The sequence below is a fragment of the Hesperophylax consimilis genome, chromosome 19 (assembly GCF_061612785.1).
Source record: "Hesperophylax consimilis isolate HC1 chromosome 19, BYU_Hcon_1.0, whole genome shotgun sequence".
NCBI classification, from domain to species: Eukaryota; Metazoa; Arthropoda; class Insecta; order Trichoptera; family Limnephilidae; genus Hesperophylax; species Hesperophylax consimilis.
In genome coordinates, this window is record NC_142854.1 from 17,092,963 (window position 1) to 17,115,878 (window position 22,916).

General features: G+C 35.7%; 2 protein-coding genes across 2 annotated transcripts; one reads left to right on the forward strand and one right to left on the reverse strand.

Annotated features, from left to right (window-relative positions):
• Positions 1-3,527: 3,527 nt before the first annotated feature.
• Positions 3,528-12,572, reverse strand: dare (NADPH:adrenodoxin oxidoreductase, mitochondrial). Its single transcript, XM_089643601.1, has 4 exons — positions 12,219-12,572; positions 8,424-8,580; positions 6,655-6,774; positions 3,528-6,109 (listed from the first exon to the last, which is right to left on the reverse strand). The coding sequence occupies exons 1-4, from the start codon at positions 12,398-12,400 to the stop codon at positions 5,120-5,122; spliced, it is 1,449 nt and encodes a 482-aa protein (XP_089499727.1). The 5' UTR covers positions 12,401-12,572; the 3' UTR covers positions 3,528-5,119.
• An 897-nt stretch (positions 12,573-13,469) lies between these two features.
• On the forward strand, positions 13,470-20,712 carry Rrp4 (exosome complex component Rrp4). Its single transcript, XM_089643544.1, has 5 exons — positions 13,470-13,670; positions 15,516-15,753; positions 16,624-16,758; positions 19,293-19,469; positions 19,810-20,712. The coding sequence occupies exons 1-5, from the start codon at positions 13,546-13,548 to the stop codon at positions 20,020-20,022; spliced, it is 888 nt and encodes a 295-aa protein (XP_089499670.1). The 5' UTR covers positions 13,470-13,545; the 3' UTR covers positions 20,023-20,712.
• The last annotated feature ends 2,204 nt before the right edge of the window (positions 20,713-22,916 follow it).

Consider the following 22,916-nt stretch of genomic DNA (forward strand, 5'->3'; position numbering starts at 1 on the left):
AATGACTTCGTTTAAATCCAGGCTTGATGCGATTTTGTTCAATTGCTATTAGCGATAAATGTCAGAGTCGAGTTTGGCCCATCTTATTTCTTAAATAATTTATTATTATTTTTAATTTTATTCAGCTGCTGCAGAAGTGACAGGAATTGTAAAGAATAATAATATTGCTGTAAATACTTCCGTTAGGTCGCATTCTAGCACTCCATATTTGCTCATTATTTCCTTACATAATTGGTGAACAGTCCATGCTTGAGTTAGTTGAGGTAAAACTAGATGGTAAATATTAATAAATTGAAGTGAAAAACTAGGGCCTATTATATCTGAATATTTTCTTTGGAATTAGTCACACTTTTGTAATAAAGTTGCTTCATCAACATGTAATAAAAATGTTGGTGTTAGAAAATACGACAGACTGCGCTCATACCAATAAAACGTGTATCTAATTGATATATTACTGTGTCTAGTACATTATTGAAAATCTCAATTTTAAATATTTTTTCTCGGTTTGGAAATCGGTGATCAGCAGCTAATCCATCAAAATGTTTTTTAACTTTTCTTTGCCTTTTTTCTTCAAAATTGGTATCAATACATATTTTCTTGCAGTTTCACTGGCTTTGCACTTGAATAATTCGAAATCATTTCTATATATTTGCAACTTTGCTTTGGTCTCTGCTAAAACTTTACTCGCCTCGCCCAAATTGATGTCGCATTTTTGTAAAGTTTTGGATGCACAATTGATGTCGTTCAATACACTGTGCATGAATTCGCAAAGCAACACAAACTCGAAATTCAGTATTTTTGTTTTAATACTCACTGCTTCCCTACGCTCATCTTTATTAGGACTCTTTAGAACTATTTCTGATAATGCTATGAAAATATCAAAATAATGAAGTTTTATTGCAGATATCGTATTGACACTACTAGACCATCTAGTCGGATTTTGGTTTTTTTAGAGTGGTGTCCGATTCGCCAGTGAATTTTGACAGTAGATCCCAACGTTTGATGCTGTTTCCGAAAAAGTTATACAAATCTGCAACGTTGCGAAAAAAATCTGTATTTCCACACAACTGCTAACGGCATCATTTATCACCAATAAATTCCCTAGGCATAACTTTTGAATTTCTCTCAACTGAGTTGTCATGATTAAAGTGGGGTTGCAAGTTGCAACCTGTCATATTTATTTTTAAAATGGGAGAAATTTCCAAAAGTTCAGTTCGATCGAGATTTCTGGTAAGGATTAGAGGGCCCCCTGAGCTTGAGGGCCCCGGTGCACTGCCCCGCGTAGCCCCTAGGTAGCTACGCCGCTGAGTACAAGTCTATCTGTTCTGATGTCCAGTGAAGTGAGAACATATTATACATTTCACTTTGAAATGAGGTAAAAATATTCATTATTCTAATAATTTCTCATTTACCTGTGCATGGATTTGCACCTGCAATCGCTTGGTCCTAAACCCAGAAGCTTGCTTAGCAACATGCCGCCGAAGTCGTCAGGTTAAGAGGTAAGCACGTTCCCTGTTAATTCCTTTTTTTAATTGCAGTATAAAACAAAATTATTTTAACAAGTCAACAAGTTTATTGAAATTAATAAGTACATACCCACATTAGTACGAAAGATATACATAACACAAGTGTGACAAAATGCCACCAATGTACATTTTAAGATCTTTTAAAAATAATGTAAAATTTTACTTTTTTATGTGTGTTTTTATAAAAATATTATTATTGTATTCACCTATCTATATATCATATTATAAATCATTATATTGCCCTTAATAAAAATCATAAAAAATATTCTAGGCGATGCCATTCGAGTCTTTGAAACTTAAACGAAATCACGCACTCCTTGCTGGTGGCGATAAGGTTGCAACTGTTACGATTTATAACAAATGATTATAAGCAATCAAATGTAGATATAATATGTCTCGACGCCATCTAGTGGGAAATTTAGCACTAACAAAGACTTTCCTACAAAAATAAAGTTGGTTGTTTACAGGTGAAAAAATATAATAAGCAGTCATTGTTGTTTGAAGTACTAGTACATATCGAATTATTTGGCGTGTTGGAAATAAGCCAACGTGGCTCAGTGGTCCAGAACACCTCACCAGACATCAGAAGGCGAGGGTTCAATTCCCGTCGGCGGCATTTATTTTTACTCTGTAGATATTTTCAACTTGTATGGATATTTCAAGCGACTAATTGTTGCTTATAATTATTTGTTATCCTTTGTGCTATGCATAAAAAAACCTTGTCTTATAAACATTAGTTTATCATTAAAAAAATACATCACCAAAAAGCATATTTTATATTGTGAAATTAAAGCACAAAAATTAAATTGTTTTCCCGTCACAGTCTAAAAACCCAATATTCAATAAAAACCAAATTCGAAAAAAGTAGGGGATTTTTCACTTCAAAGCATTTATGCAGGAAATATAAGACTTGATAAAAAAATGCCAGGTGGAAGCAAAAGCCGAGATGTGTTCTATTCGCAGTATAATATGATCAAATTTTCACATTTTGCATTATTTTGTGTTGCATCCCCTTAAATTGTAATCTTTAAAATTCAAACCAAAAACACTCGACTATGCAATGTATATGTGCGGTGTTTTTAATAAACTAGTCCCATCGAGAGCTCGTACGGTCGTAATCGACATTCGTCCTCTTCCTTATCACACGTCTTGTTTAAAAAAGAAAGATAGAAAATAATAGAACGAATACATCACGCACAATCCCTCGCTAGGACTAATGTATGTAATATCCTTGATATTAGTGTAAGAGCTCACCCATAGATCGTGCTAGATATTAGTCTATTAGGTTACCTGTAGATGGCATTTAGCTGTCGAGCATTGTAGAGACCGAGTGTATTTTAAATTACCTCGATTCCAACTTTATACTCGACAGTTAAACGCCGTCTGCAGGTAACCTAATAGACTAATATCTAGCGCCATCTATGGGTGAGATTTTACACTAATATGAAAGATATTACAGTAAATAGTATCCTCTGCATGTAAAGTTCTAACTTCTCCAAGCTTAAAAATTTTTCTAATATAAGTGTGTTTATCTGAAGTGAGTAAGGTAAGTATATTTTCTATATCTGTTTGTAAATAATTAGATAGAGCCAGAAACTCATATTTGTCTAGCGCCTTTGAGGTGTTTTTCTTAAAAACGTCGCTACACAAACTATCCAATCATTATGTATTATTATTACATATAATGTCAGTTCAAATTAAACAAAGAACTAACTACAGTTTAGGATCTTCAACAAACTCAGAAAAGATCATAAAGTCAAAACCAAAAAATTATTTGAACCTCACCAGTTAAAATATTATTTTTGTTATCATAAAACATTTTGAGAAAGATGGTGTTTTAACATAATGCAGAAGAATTAATGAACCATTTGTGATAAGCAATTCATAAAGAAATAAGAAAGTTAAAGCAGTTTAAAAAATGAGTTGTGATTGAATGTAGTTATGCAGAAACCAGCCAGTTCATAATTTTGACAAAAATATAATATCTGACGGATTAAGGTCAATTTTATGTTCAGTAATTATTCGGAATCGCTGGCCACGGCTAATACGAAATATTTTTAAATAAAACCTTTCGATTTACCTATAATTACTATAAAAGGAAACTGACTGCATTTGGGGGATTTTTAATTACCTAAGATGAAAATTCGCTTTCTTTGTATGGGATGACAGCCAAAATAATTTCTGTTGATGTCATTTTCTTATGTTGGTATTCCTGATACCAAATGAGTGGCTAGAATTTTTACCATTTACTCTATGCAAATTAGGTAGGTAACTGCATGTTTTATAAATAAATAAATATTTAAAAGAAGGTTAGGTTATTTTAGGGTAGGTTAGGATGGGTTAGGTTAGGTTGGGTTAGGTAGGATTATGATAGGTTCGGTTGGATTATTATACGTTAGGTTGGGTTATTATAGGTTAGGTAGGTACTATCTTGGCCAAACTCAAAAAATATTATAAAGGTATTTAGGCATGTTTTATAAATATTTAAAAGAAGGTTAGGTTATTATAGGGTAGGTTAGGATGGGTTGGGTTAGGTTGGGTTATTATAGGTTAGGTTAGGTTGAGTTATTATAGTTTAGGTTAGGTAGGTACTATCTTGGCCAAACTCGAAAAATATAATAATGGTATTTAGGCATATTTTATAAATAAATATTTTCTCTGTATATGCTATATCAGTTCTAGCTGCTTTCTATAGAACGCATATTTCACATAGTAAGGTCAGCCAGTTGATTGCAGAGCTTACATTCACTAATATGTATTCTACAGAAAACAGAGAGACCTGAAAAATACCAATATCTGTAAAAATCTATACATTTAAATCCACTTATTAAACATTCTAGGTGTTGGGTAGATTTGATTAATCTTTTAGAGGTAGGCAGAGAGGACGGACCGCCAAACAACTCGGTCTTGGCACACACCCCTTGCCTCATTCACATTCATACATACTCTTCTATTATTCTGACTCTTGACATGGCCCGACTCAAGTATCTGATTCACTTGGTCGTGCCATGTCTTCCTCCGGCGTCCCCGACTTCTGCTACCATTCACATTTGCATCGTATATTCTCCTTACACTCCTTTCTTCGCTCATTCGCTCTACGTGCTTACTCATTAAGCTTACATCAGCCTTGCACTCTTTGCGGATCTCCACATTCCTCACACGATCATACATGATTTTACCACACATACGTCTCAGGGATCTCATTTCTACAGCATTCAGTCTACTTTCATCCTTTCTCTGCCAGTTCCATGCCTCACTTCCGTACATCAAGGTAGGTACCAGCACTTCATTGTGGACTGCTAACTTCGCTTCTTTGGACAATTTTTTGTTACCGCCAACTGCGTTCAGTCCTCCATTAATGGAGTTACCTGCATTTACCCTTCTTTCAACATCTCTGTCTTTGTAATCTCTGTCTGTAAGTGTTTTTATCTTTTTGTGGCTGGCTGCCTTCTGCATAACTATCCGATTGTCAAAAAGAGTGCAGTGTAAGAGTTAGTGATATTTTATGTACATTGTACATCAAGAATGCAGTGAAAAGGTTAATCAAAAATGATTTAAGCTCATAAAGTAAATCTCTACTACCAAATTAAATTTTAACTGCACAAGTCCAACATTTTTTTCACATCGCAAATCTTTTCTCTGGGTTTACCGATTTTTTCCCCCATCTTTACTTCCTCCCTATTGATCTTTTCCCAACTGTCCCAGTTGACGACTTGCGTATTATTTTCATTGAAAATACGATCAAGTCCCTTAAAACCATCTTTTTTAACATCGCCTTTTAACAAACCGGTAGCAAAATCTTTGCAGATATTTTCGCCAACCTCAAAAGCACTAGACATTGTCGATAGAATCACGCCAACGGGACCGGTTCGAAGCCATCCGGTTACATAGAGACCTGGATCTATGATATTTCCGTCCATTTCCGTTCCGCTACTTGAATCCGCCGTTAAAACTCTACCAAACTTGCTCACAACATGTCCAAGTTTTGTATCAAAATTGATATCGTTATCGACTTGAATGCTTTTATATCCTATACTTCGCAACACCATATTACAGTTTAAAATCTCTCTTTGCTCGGTACTGATGCAAGATTTTGTAAGAATATCATCTCCTATCAACTTGTTGAGTGCCAACTCTATTCCTTTTAGTCTTCCCGAATCCGATGTTAGAAATTTAACCGGACTTCTACAGAAAATAGGGAAAAAGATCTTTTTATGCGGTGGTAACTTGCCGCCCATTTCTGACAAGCTTTTAAGCATGAGTTCCGTAATTCTTTTCCTCGGTCGAGGTAAGTCTTTGACTATGTCTTCTATATGGGAGAAGTCTGAACTTCTCCAAACAGTTTTACATTCCGGGAGTTTGATTTGTTCCCTCAGTTCTTTGATGGTGAAAGCTGCTTGCAGGGGTCCTCTCCTACCGATGAGATGGACGTGTTTGACTTTGGAGTGAGCAAGTGTTGCCAGAGCGTGCTCCGTGATGTCGGTCTTTCTCAGGATGTCTACGGGAGTGAGGAGTATTCTGGCGACATCCATCGCCACGTTGCCTTGGCCGAGAACAGCTACAGATGCTCCCGAAAGATCCACCTACAAATAAACTGAAATATGATCGACTAGAAAGACATACATTACTTTAAATTTACAGCATCCAGCAATAGTGACGGGTATTTGTTTTTGGGAATTTCATCTAAATAGTGAAATCTCCATGAAGCTAAATTTCATGTTATTTACAAATGTATCATATTAATTTGAGGATAAAGTTTTTGAAAAATACCCAATAGTACCGAAGATATAAACTGTGAAAATGTTCAATTTGCGGCCAATTCGATAAGCGTGTGATGTTAAGGTACATTACAATGACTGGTGCAGCAGTACTGCGGCACTACCATTCGAATTATGAATTGTGTCTTGTGTTAAGTCACGAGACACAACGTTTTACTCATAACATCGTAATTTCTGGAGATATCGAAAAACCAATTATACTCTTGTTATTAACTCTTAAAATATAATACATTTTCATACTGAAATAACTTTAAAAAAATAAAAATTCATGGACAGAGAATATTGTCGAGGGAATTTGTGCATAATATCAACACGTTTTAAAACGTTCTGGATATAAAACAGATACAAACCTTTACTTGTTGGTCACCAGGGACTCCGTTATACCAGCCAACGAACTTCCTGGCAGACAAGACATTGGCCGACTCTTCATTTGGAATGCCGAGCCTTCTGTCCTCGTCCGCCCCATAAGCCTGGAAACCAAAGGGTGTTAGATGAAGTCCAAGATATCGTGAATAATTTTTGGGTTATTATACCAAATTATGCTTTTGTTGCGCTTCCCCCTTCTTTCCGTCCATCATGAGGGCAGATGTGTAGATTGTGGTGAAGTGTGTATTTATGTAGAGGTGATATCGTGTTGCGTGCGTTAATCTTCTTGGGGCCGGTATTTCAGTATAATAATTAGTTAAATTAATGTGGTTTTGATGAAGTCACAAGAACTATTAACCTTAGCCCGTCATCTCTGTTAATGTTATTGAGGTTTTTGTGGACTTCAATTGCGTCCATAATTAGGCATGCTCGATGCGTTTTGGGTCTTTTGAGGACTTCAGAAACAAATTCGAAGTAACGGCCAGTTTCAATTAAGTGTTCGTCAATTGCCAATTTGTCCGGTTGGTCGAGTTTGTATGCTTGAAAATGTTCTGAGATTCTTTTGGAGATGGTCTGTTCTGTCTGGCCTACATACACCCTGTCAAATACCGAGCAGATGAGTTTATAAACTTCATGGCCAACCAATTAATCATGATAATGATTTTTTGCCGTGAAAATCCAAACTATATCTGACGAATTCCTTGATACTCAAATATTATATTTATTGCTAATTGGCCTGGCACTCTGTATGCCAATCTATCAATAATAATCATTTCAAATTACGAAAAGAGGGAAGGAAATATTTATTTATTTATTACACGCCCTAGTGGGCTTTTCTTTAAAAAAAAAAATACAAGCATTTTGTATCAGAGTAAACACTTAAAAATTAATACAATAAATAAGAATGTAAACATAATGGCAAAAATGAATCCTCACGCATATAATTGAATTTAAAAGATTCAACAAAACAAAATAGTAGAAGCGGAGAAGTTATATGGGTACATAGGTCTATTTGTGTCTAGAAGAATAAAAGTGATAGAATATACAACATTTATACTGATTAGTTTTCAAATGAAATATATCACCCAGATCAGAATATTTGTTTCCGAGATTGTGAAGTCTCGGAATCGGAGAATTTTGGTAAGCTAGTGTCCTGGTGTTATTGAAGTAAAAAGGTAAGAAATGTAGGCATGATTTTTTGGGAACATGGATATTGATACATTGAAGTGATTCGGGACAGTCAATTTTAAAATTTAGTATTCTTTGTAACAGTATTAAATCTGTGCTTATTCTTCTTTCTGAAAGTTTCAATAGAGACATTTTATCCAAGACGTAATTGTAATTTATGTTTTGTATAGGAATATGCAATTTATAATTTATAAACCTTAAAAACTTCCGTTGAATCTTTTCAATGTTATCTGAATGAATATTGAAAAATGGAGACCATAACGTAGAGTTATACTCAAGTTGGCATCTGACAAGGGTTTTATATAACATAATAAATGTTCCTAAATTATTGAAATTTTTTGCAGCTCTCAAAACAAAGCCAAGAGTCTTTAGGGCCTTGTTGATAATATTATTAATATGACATACAAAGCTGAGTTTACTGTCGAACATAATGCCTAGATCAATAATTTTATTAACACAAATTAAATTTTCATCATTTAATTAATATTGAAGGGAGGCAATGTTAGATAAGGCTTGATAGAAGAGAGGATATTTGTTTAGAGAGGGACAACCAAAAAATACTAACCAATAAAACAGCATGATAGTTTTCTCTGAGCTGCGCTAGGGTGATGTCTTTTCCAAGAGTGATATTGCCGTAGAAGTTGACCTTGTCATTCTGCGCCGTCTTGGTGAACGTGTTGATGACATTCTTCACTTCTGGATGGTCGGGTGCCACGCCAAATCTGCAAACAGTATTAGTAAGTGTGATTTACAGTAGTATTGGAAGAAAACGACAGTATGAATCAAATATATGAGGAAAACCCTGAATTTTGTTGCTCCCACCCGTCTGGAGCCAGTGAGAAAATGGCATCTCTAATAAATTGGGGTAAGTTGTGAGGTTGAAGGTTGTGAGGAGGGGAAGATGAAGTTGGGAGAAATACCTGGCTATTCAGATCTCACCAATCGTCACCAAGCACGTCAAAAGCAGTTTCAAATAACGTTTCAATTCTTAATGGTGGTCCTACACCAGGGCGCTACAGAGGGTATCTTGCACTCTGGAACGTGCCGGAAATATACTATAAATAAATTATGTAATTTGTGAAATAACACTAATTAATCAAATAAAATTTACTTGTGCACACCAGGATTTGAACCAGTGACCTTCAGTTTGTTGGTCGAGAGCCTTGCCCTCGACCACGGGGGCCTTTTAGAAGCAACTATTACTACAAGAAACAACTATTTAGAAGTCCAAATAGGTTATGGTAAATATTTCCACAACTAGCGTACTTTTAATAGGCACGGATTATTAAATTACACTTCGGTTCAACTTAATTACTACAAGAAACAACTCAGTTTACATCGGGATAGCTGGTAAAAGATGCATTATAATTCCACTTGTATTCAAAGTTCAAAATTTACCTTATGAAACGATTCCTTTGATGCCAATTTTTTGTATAAAGTGACACTTTCGAAGAATGAAATATGCATAAAATACGTAATTAACCCAAACTAAGAACCTATTTCATGTATGTAAATACTTGTTGAAATGAAGTGTAGTTTCCATAATCTGTGCCTATTAAAAGTGCGGCTGTTAGGTAAATATTTACCATTATATTATTATGAGGTAAGTACCTAAACATAATTTTAAAATAGCACTTAGTACTTTTTCATACAAAACTTAAATTAAGATTTGAGGACAAAATACTAGACCAAACTGAATAATTATATTTTTAATTTTAATCAAAAGTACGTAAAAATCTAGTATGTATATGTGCTGCTTTATTTAATTGTGTTTCAAATCGTAAAAAGGCCATTAAAAAATTCAATCTTTTACAATTTTAAAAGCAACCTTGACAATTTTTGCAAGTTAATATAATTATTTAAAAAAATAATCTTTCTTAATCTACTATGTAAATACAATGAAATATAAATTTAAAAATAAAACATCATAAAAAATAAGTTTTAGTGTTGGAATTTTCAAATTTGATTTTTGTGTTCCAACGTAAATCGGTCGGTCGTTTGAAAATTAAATTTAAACCCATCAAAATAGTTTTTTTTTTATAATTCATATTTTTTTAAATTTTAAAATAGTAAAAAAGGCAAGATTATTTTTTTAGTAATTACCATTAACTCACAAATAATTGCCAAACTTGCCTACAAAATCGTGAAAAAACCATTTCTTTAACCCATTCCACCACTAATAATATGACTTGATTTTTTAATTAAAAACACTATTTAATTATTTCAACTTTTATTTCAAAGAAACCTTAGCACTAAACTTCACATAAAATTACAAAATGGTTTTATTTCATCTGCAGATACATCGAACCACTTGTCATCAGGTTTTGTTGCGTGCTTTTGCTTTGTAAATCTGTTAGTTTCATCTGCAATCATTTGGAAAAAATCGTCGCCAAAAATTATTTTATAGATGTCGTACGGAGTAGGATTTCGTCCTAAATTTAGTTTTGCCAAGCGACAGAAGCCTGGTTCTCCAGTGAAAGGAATTTTGGATATCTGAACTGAGTCTGTATTCCAAATTCATTCCTCTTTTATGCTTTTTTTGATAGGTAACTTGCGATCTACATGTTGTTCTATTGAACTATCACTTGACACTTCAGAATCACTATTTGGAAACGCTGTTGGTTGTCAAAATACAAGTTGAAAATAATACATAAAAAAACTTAAGTAATTATATTTTTTCATCAAAATATAATTCGTAATTATTTTATCAACAATATTTACATGACTAAAGTTGTTGTCAATGATTTTTTATGCATAAAATGACTACGCAAAGACAGATCGGCGTTTCGCCCGCTTAGTGCTTTAATACCATAGTATACTTGACCGGCAATTCGCCGGCTTCGTGTGTCAATGGGTTAATTGCCCATATTTTATAATTTGAAATACATATAAATAAAGTAGCAAATATGAGTACTAGATTAATGCTATACCATTTGTTTAAAAAAGTAATTATTCAGTTTGGTTGGGTATTTTGGCCTCAAATCCAAATTTAAGTTGTAGCATAAAGAAGAATCCAGATTAATTCATTTAATACTAAACAGCTCGACCTACTTAGTACCTACTCCTGAGTTATGTACTTGCAGCCGAAATCGTAAACAAAACAAAGCAACCTACCGGCGACAATACGATCGCAAGTCGGTCTGGCACATTACGAGAACTCGCCAGAAGGTTCGAGTCTACCGCCTATGCATAATTGCCGCGCTGCCGAAGATTCCCGAAACACCCAGACTGTGCGAGTGCCTCCGATTTAGTTGCAATTCATCTACCTACTGTTGCCACCGGCCGTACAATATAAATAAGCCCGACACAGCGAGCAGTAGGTCAGTCAGTCATCAATCTGCCGTCTGTGGACAAATCTCACGAGTGACGATCGGAGCATCCCGCGCCCCCCGCGAAGGACAATACACCCGGCTTCGCCCGTACAATCATGGACTCCATCGGGACATCACCTTAGCGCCTTGGCCACGTCCCTGGCCAGCGCTACCACAGATTACAGCGCCCTGGTTCCAGCGTCTCTGACCAGCGCTTCATCCACGCATCATGACCACCACGAGGACACGCAGCATCCACACTGGTCTACGCAGCTCCCGCTCAACCGCCTACAAGGTCCGCCGCACCTTCGGCCTTCCCGTCAGCACTGGAGTGCCTGAAGACTCACGTTCTTCGACTTCAGTGCCTGACAGTCATCGAGTCCCGGTCACCAGCGCACGGCGTCACTCACTGACCCGCGCTTGACCTGCCATCACAGCCAGCATCCGGTGAATACATCTGTCCAGCGTCATCTCTTCAATACGGCAACTGACTCACAAATAAACACTGACCTTCACGACCGACTTTCATTTCGTGCCACCACCAGATCCCCAAAAAGTAATGTATGAAAAAGGCAGAGTAACCGTTCAACTTATTATCGAGGCTTTCCATTTTGTGAATTGTTTTACTTAAAAATATGTTTGATAATACACGAGATTTATAGCACAACAAGTTATATTAAATTTGTCGAATTCTGCTGCACGCTTCATACGCAAAAAATATATAAATAGCACTTGGTTTCAACTTAATTCTTACAAGAAATAACTATTTATGTGGTGGGCGATGGTAAAAGATTCATTAAAGTTCTATTTTTCTCAAAGTTATGTTTGAAGGTTAGGAAATACGCATAAATTAATAACCCTAAAAAACCTATTTTGGGCATGTTTAATGTTTGTCTCCATTAGATATTTAAATTAAAATAATGTGTTTTTTTAAAAGAGCCAATGCATGCAGCGGAATTCGACAAGTTTACCCAAGTTATTTTCATTCTAAGGGCAGTCGAAGGTGAGGGATCAAAGGGCTGAAAAATAACATGAATATTAATGAATACCTGACGAGGCCAAACGGTACGGGAAGTTTCTCTATTATGTCAATTCTAACATCGTCCAGAACCTTGGCTATATGCTGGGCTGCGTAGAAACCCGCCGGCCCGGCCCCAACGATGCAAACATGTTTTTTAGCCAAGGCACTCGCGCTGTATTTACGTATGGGTAATAGAAAACTAGAAGCCATCTTCTATTATAATTTTCCAGGCTGGTAATGACAGATTCGGCTAAGCATCATCTACGTTATCAGCGCTATGATTACTGAGCGAGAACTTCAACTTATATACGTTATTTAGATCAATGATTAGATTTTTAATCTTTGGGTTCGCGAGTTTGCACAAAAGTTTGACGTTTTCTTATTTGACACTTCAAAACACTGCTATTTTAGTGTTGCCATCGTTTTACAATAATTTAGTACGTTTCGTTAGATTGACATTCTTGTTCTTACTTCTCGCCATCGCGTCCTAGCTCAAGATTAGATTTCAAACTGTTGGTATTGCTCGTTTTAAATAACAGGTATTGTCTTTATTTTTTTTATATTTCCTCCCACCATCTTAGCATGTGTTGAATGTAACTTAGAACTAGTGAATTCAGATGCTTCAATTTTAGATGACTAACTTTTATTGAAGTACAAGATTTCTAACTATAAATTTTATTAAAAGAAGGTTCATGCTTGTCGATTTTCTTTCAAGTGTCAAGTTAATCAACTAAGTCCGTCGTTCCACTAGTCGGTAAGAAATGTACGTAAACCGAATGCTTCAAGACTCTGTGTAGAAAACCTCCACACTGAACTGCGCTGCAGACCGTTACCTTACTATAAAGAACTTCATTTTCTGCGCAGGGTCTTGCAACATTCGATTTATGTCAATTGTTTACCGACCCGTGGGATGTCAGAACAATTAACTACGCGGCTGTCATTTATCAAAGTGACGGATTCCATACAAAGAAATGATATTCCGCGGCAGTCCCCCAATTGATCTGACCCTCTCTCCTGAGGAAGATTATAGCGTATTGTGTCACCCCAAGATATTATACGTATATGCCACACCGTGCGCAATTATGCGCCCATAATATAGCGTATAAATAAACCACTCACATATAGCGTAAAATGTGTCAAGCCTAATAAAAAGTTATTTATATATTATGAGTAATAACAATAATTTAAGTCCGTGCTCTGGCAATACTTTGATTTTTCCGTGCTCTGGCAACAACATTTGTTTTGACATTTGGGACCCTAGCCCACCCTAGCCCCATAGATAAATCTAAAAAGGCGGCGTGTTCGTATTTGTTTTCATAGTACTGATCTAATAAATAGTTTACACATTTATAAAAATGACCAGCAACGTTAATATACGTTTGGCTTCGCAGAGGGTGAACCACTGCGTTGCCACTTCCGATGAAATTCCTCGGCTTTTCACGCCGGGTGAAATCGTAACTGAACAACAAGGTTTTATGAGGTTAGGATACACATTATGTTTTTGTCGATTCATTTTAGTTCCTCTAATCCTTAACGAGTATGATTTCCAGTGCTGCAAGGATTCTTTATCAGCCCTCTGTCATTTCAGCTAATCCTGTATACCTATAATGACCAGTCAGCTCCTGAAATTACATCTAGACCTGAAGTTGTTTCGCACAACAAATTATTATAGAATATGAACAATAATAATACCACATCACAACAATAACAGTGAAGGTTTATTTCTGAGGTTTTAAAGGTTATTAATTTAATGATAGTAACATTTGTTTATCGCAGTTTTGTATTAATTCAAGTTCGCTTTACTGTGATAATTTCTGTACAATCTTAGAAATGCCAGGATAATAATGGTAACTGTTTCTGTTAGGATTATTATAAGGACAACAGAACGAAGAATGGAGTGTATCGAGAATCACATACGCGAATGTGAATGATAGAAGAAGTCGGAGACGCCCGAGGAAGACATGGCTCAATCAAGTGAACCAAATCTTGATTCGGGCCATGTCAAGAGTCAGAATAATAGAAGAGTATGTATGGGACGATCTATGAATGTGAATGAAGCAAGGAGTGTGTGCCAAAACAAAGTTGTTGCGTGGTCCGTCTTCTCTACCCATCTTTGCTGTGAAACAATTTGGTGGTTAGTTAGACATCAGTTATATTTTACTTGCCACCGGCAGAATCGCTTTGATGCTTAGGCACTACGTTTTGGCTGCATCGGATAGAAAAATCCACAAAGACGTCTAGTAGTAAGGCACATAATCGAAAAACCATTGAAAATTATTCATAATATCATACATAAACTACATTGTGTTGTTTTGAATAATATTCCTGTGTAGTTATTGATAATAACGATTAAAGTTGATTCCACTTAATTGGTACACCGGTTTATCGGTACAGCTGGTTATTTGGGCCAAAACCCAAGGAACAGAAACTAATACTAATTTACTTCGGTTATCTGGGACAACATTCCATTTAATTGGGACAAATTCCCATCAGGAGTCCATGTAAAACGTGTCTTCGTAAACAAACCAATTTTAGTTAGGGAGGGAAGGCGTGCAGTATGCAAAGGGGATAAGTTTCGGGTTCATTCGCCGGATGTTCGTCGTTCACCGGCATTCATCAACGTAATGTTCAGTTAAGTGTTTCAGCGTAAGACATCAATTGTATTAGTAAGATTTTGTATAATTGCAACTCTACAAAAACACAAGACAGGCTACAATTTATTGAAGAATTCCCCCATATATATACAAAGTATGCAGTTTCTTTTTATATTTATTTGGTTTACTGTTAAAATATTATGTTTTTGTTAGCACATGTTTTAAAAAATATATTATTTGTACCTATTTGATTATTTTATGTTTTCATATTCATAATATAGTTATTACATATTGTTTTTCTATAAATTTTAAAAACACTCAAGAGAACTCAAATAAATCTAATATTATCGTGTATCATATTCGAGAGAAGTTACTGTACAAACAATTTTTCCGTGGGAATCAATATTTTTCCCGGATCAAAAGTATCCTATGTCACTTTCCAGTCCTCCAACTATCCCTATGTAAAATATCACATCAATGAAAGAAGGACAAACAAACAAACAAACACACTTTCGCATTTATAAAATTAGTTAAGATGTACATATAAAAAAAGCTTAAAAATAATGTTTTAAAAATGTACTTTGTTTTGGGCACAATGTATCGATTGTATATCCACCTGTTGAGACAAATTTTCTTGAAAAGCATTAGAAATTGTTATTTCCAACGGCTAGTTATATTTTGATTCTGTGCTGATATTGGCCTCCACTCCAAAATTGTAATGCTATTTCCAGAGGTCATGGGACCTACATGGAAGACGATTGCCTCAAGTCCTCGGTGGCGGGCGTGATGGAGCAGGTGAACAAGCTGATCTGCGTGCGCCCTCTGAAGAGCCGCTACGTGGGCGAGATCGGGGATGTGGTGGTGGCGCGCGTGCTGGAGGTGCAGCAGAAGCGCTGGAAAGTGGATACCAGCTCGCGCCTGCATTCCATCCTGTTGCTTTCCTCCGTCAACCTGCCCGGCGGGGAACTGGTGAGTCCATTTCTAATAACGGGTAATCTGGACAGCTCGAAGCAGATGGTGCTAGTGAGGTCGGGGGTCGTTTGCATGATGTGATACAGTTTAAAAGCTATTGTTCTAAGGATTTAACCCCATCAGAAGGTTGGAGTATTTCCGCTTTGTAATAAAATCCAAATAAATGGAATAATTTTGAATGTGTCCGAAAAATAAAAACTGTTCTTGAAAAGTAATGAATCAGTTTTATTAGAAACTAGCTAACATATACCCGGCGTTGCTGGGGGTTATCCTTAGGAGATAGACATATACCACCGAGGACTTTTCTGTAGGCCTTTTTAAGATATACAATTTCGTAGTACATTATTTTGTTGTATCTCATAAGGTTTAGCCAGCGTTAGCAATGTAAGCGCCTGAAAATATTTTTTTTTCGACTTGTTACAAAACATCGACTTTTCTCTACTTTCTATAAACGTAATATGCATGTATTATATATGTAAACCTTCCGGAAGAAATTCTCTAAATGATATTGAAGACCCTATCAAAATCAGTTGCGTAATTTAGAAGAACTAAGTGCACAAACAGACAGACGCAGATGGCGACTTTATTTTATACTATTTAGAGAATAATTTAATAAACACATAATTTTTGAAATTTTCTGACGTTCAAGGAGCACAAAGGCATAATACAAAATTGAGGCCTCTTAATTATAATTATTAATACAATTCTGTAAAAAAAAATCATTACTGCATTGTAGCGCCAACGCCTGACTCGAGCATTCTACATTATCTGTCATAGGCTAGTGGCGGGCATGATAGAACAGTACAAAGCGAGAGACTAGGAACCACCACAGCGTAATAACTTATCGTATTGTATCTCATTTCCCAGCGGCGCCGTTCCTCCGAAGATGAGCAGCTGATGCGGCGATACCTGAAGGAAGGGGACCTTATCAGCGCCGAGGTACAGAGTGTCTACTCCGACGGGGCGCTGTCCCTTCACACCCGGAGTCTTAAGTACGGAAAGGTGAGGATAAATCTATTTTGCTCTTCGGGTTCTTTGGAGAATGCATCTAATACGAGTATAAGTTGCGTTGTGTATAGGAAAGGGAAACACAGTTAATAGCCCTCAATAGTAGATTTGTTTTCAAAAATCTTCAGAATAAACGCTGCAATGCACTCTATATATACTCTATCTTTAATGCATTTTTGAATTCCTATATATTGAGGTAAAGGAATATTTTAAAACTACATAATATACAATCTGTAGATAGCAATCGATTGAATCTTGACAAAGGTATAGTTGTGAGTACAAAAATGTACTTACATAAATCAATATTTGCTCGCCCTCATCCCTGTGTACACAATTGACATTTATCACATGAGAACAGGTCATTTCTACGACTCTTTCTTGAGTTCAACAGCTGTGGAACGAATTGTCGGCCTCTGTGTTTCCTCCCTCCCTTAACATGGGTCTCTTCAAGACCCATGTTTTCTCCTCTTGGTGGTCTTCTAGACACACCAAGAGGTGTCATAAGCCCTGAGGGATATTATTTTTCTCAGGGCTTCTTTTGTAGGTTTAACGTAAACAAAATCGAACGCAAAGGGACTCAAAAATTCAACAAAAATGTTAATATTTTGAAAAAATGCACAGTTTAAAGGAACTCAATTTTCACGCACATACGAAGGCCGGAGGCTAATGTAGCATAGAGTTTAATATTGCATAAAGACAGAAACATTTCACAATATTATCACAAATTGTATAAAAATATGACACACTGTCCGTGAGGCGCTAACATCCAAGGCCAGAGGCGGCTCCAGGTGTCCAGAAGTGGAAGGTCATTTGAAATTGTGATATGCGCTGATATTATCCAAATGTATTCATTAGTAGGTACCTCAGGAATTCGAGAGTCAAATTACATTCAATAATAAATTGTTTCATGCGACAAGAATGCAATATGCAAAAACAACCTACGTTTATTCATTCAAACAAATAACATACATCGTGCCGTCTCCTTCACTGCAAAGACCCAAACTGTCTTAAGCATGCGAGAGCATTTTTATTAGGCAACATAGTGCCATATCGTTTATTGTATGACGCGTAAAGAGACAAGATATCATAGCGGAACATTTGATAAATTGACCCAGCCAATCATAGGTGCGTGGGAATGGAAGCTTCCATTTGAGGCGACAGATGTCACTATTCGCCGCTGCCCGCTATCTCGCGGTACATTTTAAAATAAATTAGAATAAGACCAGTTAGTTTGTTGTTTTGATTTATTTAAATCTTCCCCACAAGAAAAACTAAACCCTTCCACACACTTTTCCACAAATGATCATCTAGTCAATCCACATTATGCAAGTGCATTATATATGCATAATAAATACAAAATAATACAAAAACAACATGTTAAATCACCAGAGATCAAATGGGAAAATAATTCACCGACTCCAGATATTTTATATCAGAGGGTTCGGCTCGGTAGAACTTCTAACAGGGCCTATAAATCCTACCGATCCCTCAATATAAATATTTAAAAAATCTTTCGTAATCCTACATGTATTTAAAACGATTGATTTTTCCATTTTTATTTATAAATTTTTTGATAGATCGAATACGCCTAAATTTTGAATGAGAGAGCTAGGTATAATGCCAGTAGCCGAAATAACAAATGGTAATATTTGTATAGTCTGAGAATGCCAATAATATTAATATATTTCATAATATGTATTATAATTTATTGTCATCTTATAATTTTGAGAGGTCATTGACTAATTGACCCAAGGAAAGGGACACCACTGTACAAGGCCATTTCTAAAGATAGATAGATTGAATTTGGATCGCTAGTATTGAGGGACATTAAGTGAAGATTGCAAACCAACCCTTCACCTTAACTCTTTGCACGCGGCCGTATCAACTGTCCATACTCACACGCGGCTGTATCAACAGTTAATACGGAAACTTTGACGGCCGATATTCCAGCGCTCTTTTGTCATAAATGTATTTCTTGCTCACTTGAACATTCGTAGAACTATCAAGATGCTGACATCAACAAGAATTTCTCAAAAATAAAATTGTATTTCATAAAAAAAGATCGATAATCAAGTGCGCCTCTTCGCGCCTTTTAGTCCTTTAGTTTACATTTTTGTCAACGGATGGCGTTAGTACTAGAATGTCATTCACAACTTTTCATAACCAAAAATGATAAGTGATTATGTTGTCCCACTTGTGTCTATCACCTATGTACACACACACGGAGTGAATGGCGGGACCACATTAAAAAAATATGGTACGTCTTTGTATGAAATTTTATGTTTTTATAAACATCTAAGAGTGTTGACACACGAGGATTTGTTTTCATATTGTGGAAAATAATCTGTTTTGTCTATATAGTCCAATAAATCATGCCAGAATGCTATAATTTGACATTTAATTGCGTGCATAGGTATTTGAAAATATGTACCTCATACGGGTATAGATAAAACGGAGCAAATTGATGCGTTCAAAAGGTTAAGCAATATTTTTTGTGTGTTTTATTAACAACGTGACTTTAATTTCAGCTAAGTCAAGGAGTAATGGTGAAGGTGTTCCCCTCGCTGGTCAGAAGATGGAAGACCCACTTCCACAGCCTCCCCTGCGGAGTATCGCTGGTCATCGGAAACAACGGCTTCATCTGGCTCTACCCTACCACCTCATCAGACACCCCTGGCGGCGGCTTTGTACAGAACCTAGAAGAGGTATGATACAACTATAGATAATACTGTCTTCCATGGAAATTTGACTGAAATCCAATGTCGCTAAATGACACAACACCTTTTGACTATTAGATCGAGAGCCAATCAACTTTGCCCACTCTGTCTCTGTTTCACTGCCCCACATTGTATATTTATTTATTTATTCAATTCAATTTGTACAATTTTTAATAACAATACAAATTTAGGGTCTAAGTCGTTACAATTTACCTTTTAAACAAAGTATTTGCAGAGCCGAAAACCTTGTGAGTGCGTTATAAGACATGAAAAACTTATCGATCTTTTGAACAACTAATTTGTATTGTTAATGAATATGACTTTTCAGGCTGTTCCGCAAGCGGACAGAGAAGTGATGGCACGTCTGAAGAATTGCATTCACGCACTGGCCGCCAGCAAGGTGATGCTGTACGATACCACCATCTTGTGCGCCTACGAGGAGAGCTTGAAATACGAGTCCGCCAAGGACCTGCTCAAACCAGACGTCATGCTGGACGTTGCCTTTCTGACGCAGCACCGATTGTCCCTTATACAACAATAAATAAATACTTCTAGAAGTGAACATGTCTGCAATGGCACTAGCATGGCCATTTCGATAAACAATAAACAATATCAGTAAGATAAAGGATAATTTATCGAAGTCCCGAGTCAAAAAATTGTCCTACAGTTTCTAAACCGACGCATTCCATCTATTTCTTCAGCGTCAAAATGTCTCATAATACTTTTCCAAAAGTGATTTTATTAATTATTTTAGGCATTTGTTGATTGTTTAAGTAATTTCCGCTGATATTTAACGGGTGCTAAGTTGGACGTAAATAATGTGTCGATTGTGGAAATTTTTGGAAAGCGATGTTATTTTTTAGCAAAAGCAATGGTACGTAGCAACAAAAGTGTATAAAATTACTTTTTAATTTTAAAATACCTGACATTCGCATTTTTTCCCTGAAAATTGCGAAAATCGCCTTATTCTCGTGAAAATATCAAAATACGCATTTTACATGTAAAAATTTAAAATTCTGCGCAAAAATTTGCATATTCACAAACCTATTTTTGCTTTCCAAAAAAACACAGATGAATTATTAACGTTAAGGATTTGTACAGTAAAGCGTATGCTGGGCACGTATGTACCAACCTACTAAATAAATAAAGTTATAAATAACAAAACTCTTAGATAATAAAGGTAAATAAGCTTGTAAATATTTAATAATAATAAAATATATATGTAACACTCTTCCACAATAAAATGTTTTATAATATTGACCCTTTCGCACCTTGTGTATATTTGAAAATACACAGATTTGATAATTTTTTCCTCCCTATTCAGAGGGAATATAAGTTGGCAGTTTTCGAGTTTCAGTTACTGATATAACTGGCTTTGCATGCTATTTTTTATTTATTGGATTTTAGCTACTTGTTTAGGCAGTAGCCATTTTAATATTTAATTTTTGTGTTCAATCTCCTCATTTTTTTTAAAATGTAAATGAAGGTATTTTTTTCAATGTTTTATTTGTATGTCATTTTTTTAATTTAATAAAATGTTATATTTTTTTGTTCACAGTGTACTATTTGTCATTTGTGTGTGAAATACGCCCTCTGAAACCTAATTTTCTTTCAAACGAAATTAGCAATAACTTCCAAACTATTGAAAAACAGCCAAAATTTTAAAATAACTTCCAATTATTATCAAGCATCAAATGTGTTCTACCGCTGCCAGTTTTAATTCGCATCTGAAAGGGTTAAAATAATCAAATATATATTTTTTTGTTATTATATTTTGCATTACAATTTCAAGAGTAGCATAAATTTATACATGTAAAAAGTCTCCAATCATATCACATTGAAGTATTCTTGGTTATAGGGTTTTGAGGAAACCAAACACTTACTTTACTTTCCATGCCTAGTTTTCGGAGGCAATTCAGCATGGTGTGAAATTGAGTAATCAATCTTTCTCTTTTAACTTTTGTATTTAACTTAACTTAACTTTTATATTTTTGTCTTGCTTTCTTTAAATATAAAAAAATAAAAAAAAACATCATCTTCAGAATCAATGAATACGGGGATGTACCGAACTGTGGATTTCATATCCGAAATCGATCAGTCTATTATATAACAATTCTCGGGAAGCAGGGTTTTGCAGGATAGCAAATTAGAATGTTAGAAGTGCAACACATAATGCAGCAGGAGAACGCAGCCGATTTCGTTGCTAACCAAGCTGATTAAACTACTGACCGTTCGACAATTCGGCAGCTTATTGTTATTTCAAGATAACGTGCGTAACGGTAAGACAAATGTTTCTGGAAGCTAATAACACCAAAAGATAATACTGCAAAAGTCATCGCTGCCGAAATATTAAACAAACTAAACAATGATGACAAACTAAAGGTTCGTATATTTATCACACAACATACCTATACCAATTTTAATTTAAACTGATATTCGGAAACTTATTGATTTTATATTATTTTTATATAAATAGAATATAATAATAATAATAAGCCTTTTATTCTGAACTTCTGTTAGGTACATTAATATTAGAAATATTTTGTTTGTTATAATATATCCCGAAGCTCAGTTTGCCTCTTGGCATAGGCCTCCTCTAACAATTTCCATTGGGACCTGTCACGCGCTACTCTTCTCCATTGATGTCCAGCCGTGAGTTTTAGGTCGTCTTCCCATCTCATGTGTTGACGTCCTCTACTTCTCTTGCCATCTCTGGGATACCAGTCAGTGACATTTTTACACCATTTCTCTTGTGGGTCTCGGATCATATGACCTGTCCATCTCCATTTTTGGTGGTCTATTTGGGTAACTATATCGGCAACATTAGTTATCTCCCTTATTTTGCTACATCTCACTCTGTCCTGTTTTCTTATTCCTGTCAAACTTCTCTCCATGGCTCTCTGGCAGCGTTCCAACTTTTCTCTGTGGCGTTTGGTGAGTGCCCAAGTTTCGCATCCATAGGTGATGACTGGAATTATACACGTGTTGAAGACTTTCCTTTTTATTTGCATACTTAGTTCCTTGGATTTCAAGACTTCTTCCAAAGACCAGTATTTCTTCCATCCATTTGCTACTCTTCGCTCGATTTCTTTAGTGGTTTGATCTTTGTGTGATATTATTTGTCCAAGATAGATGTACTCTGACACATATTCGAGTGGTTGGTTGTCAATTTTTATAGTTACTGGATCAGAGTTTGTAAGTAATTTTGTTTTGTCTTTGTTCATGCATAAGCCGACTTTCACACTTTCCTCGTTTAGTGATTCTATCATTTTATTTAGGTGCGTTGGGTTTTCCTCGAATAGGACTATATCGTCTGCAAATCTTAGGTGGTTCAGTTTTGCACCTTGCACGTTGATACCATATTTTTCCCAATCTAGTTTGCGGAAGATACTTTCTAGAGCAGCCGAGAATAATTTTGGTGATAGAGGGTCTCCC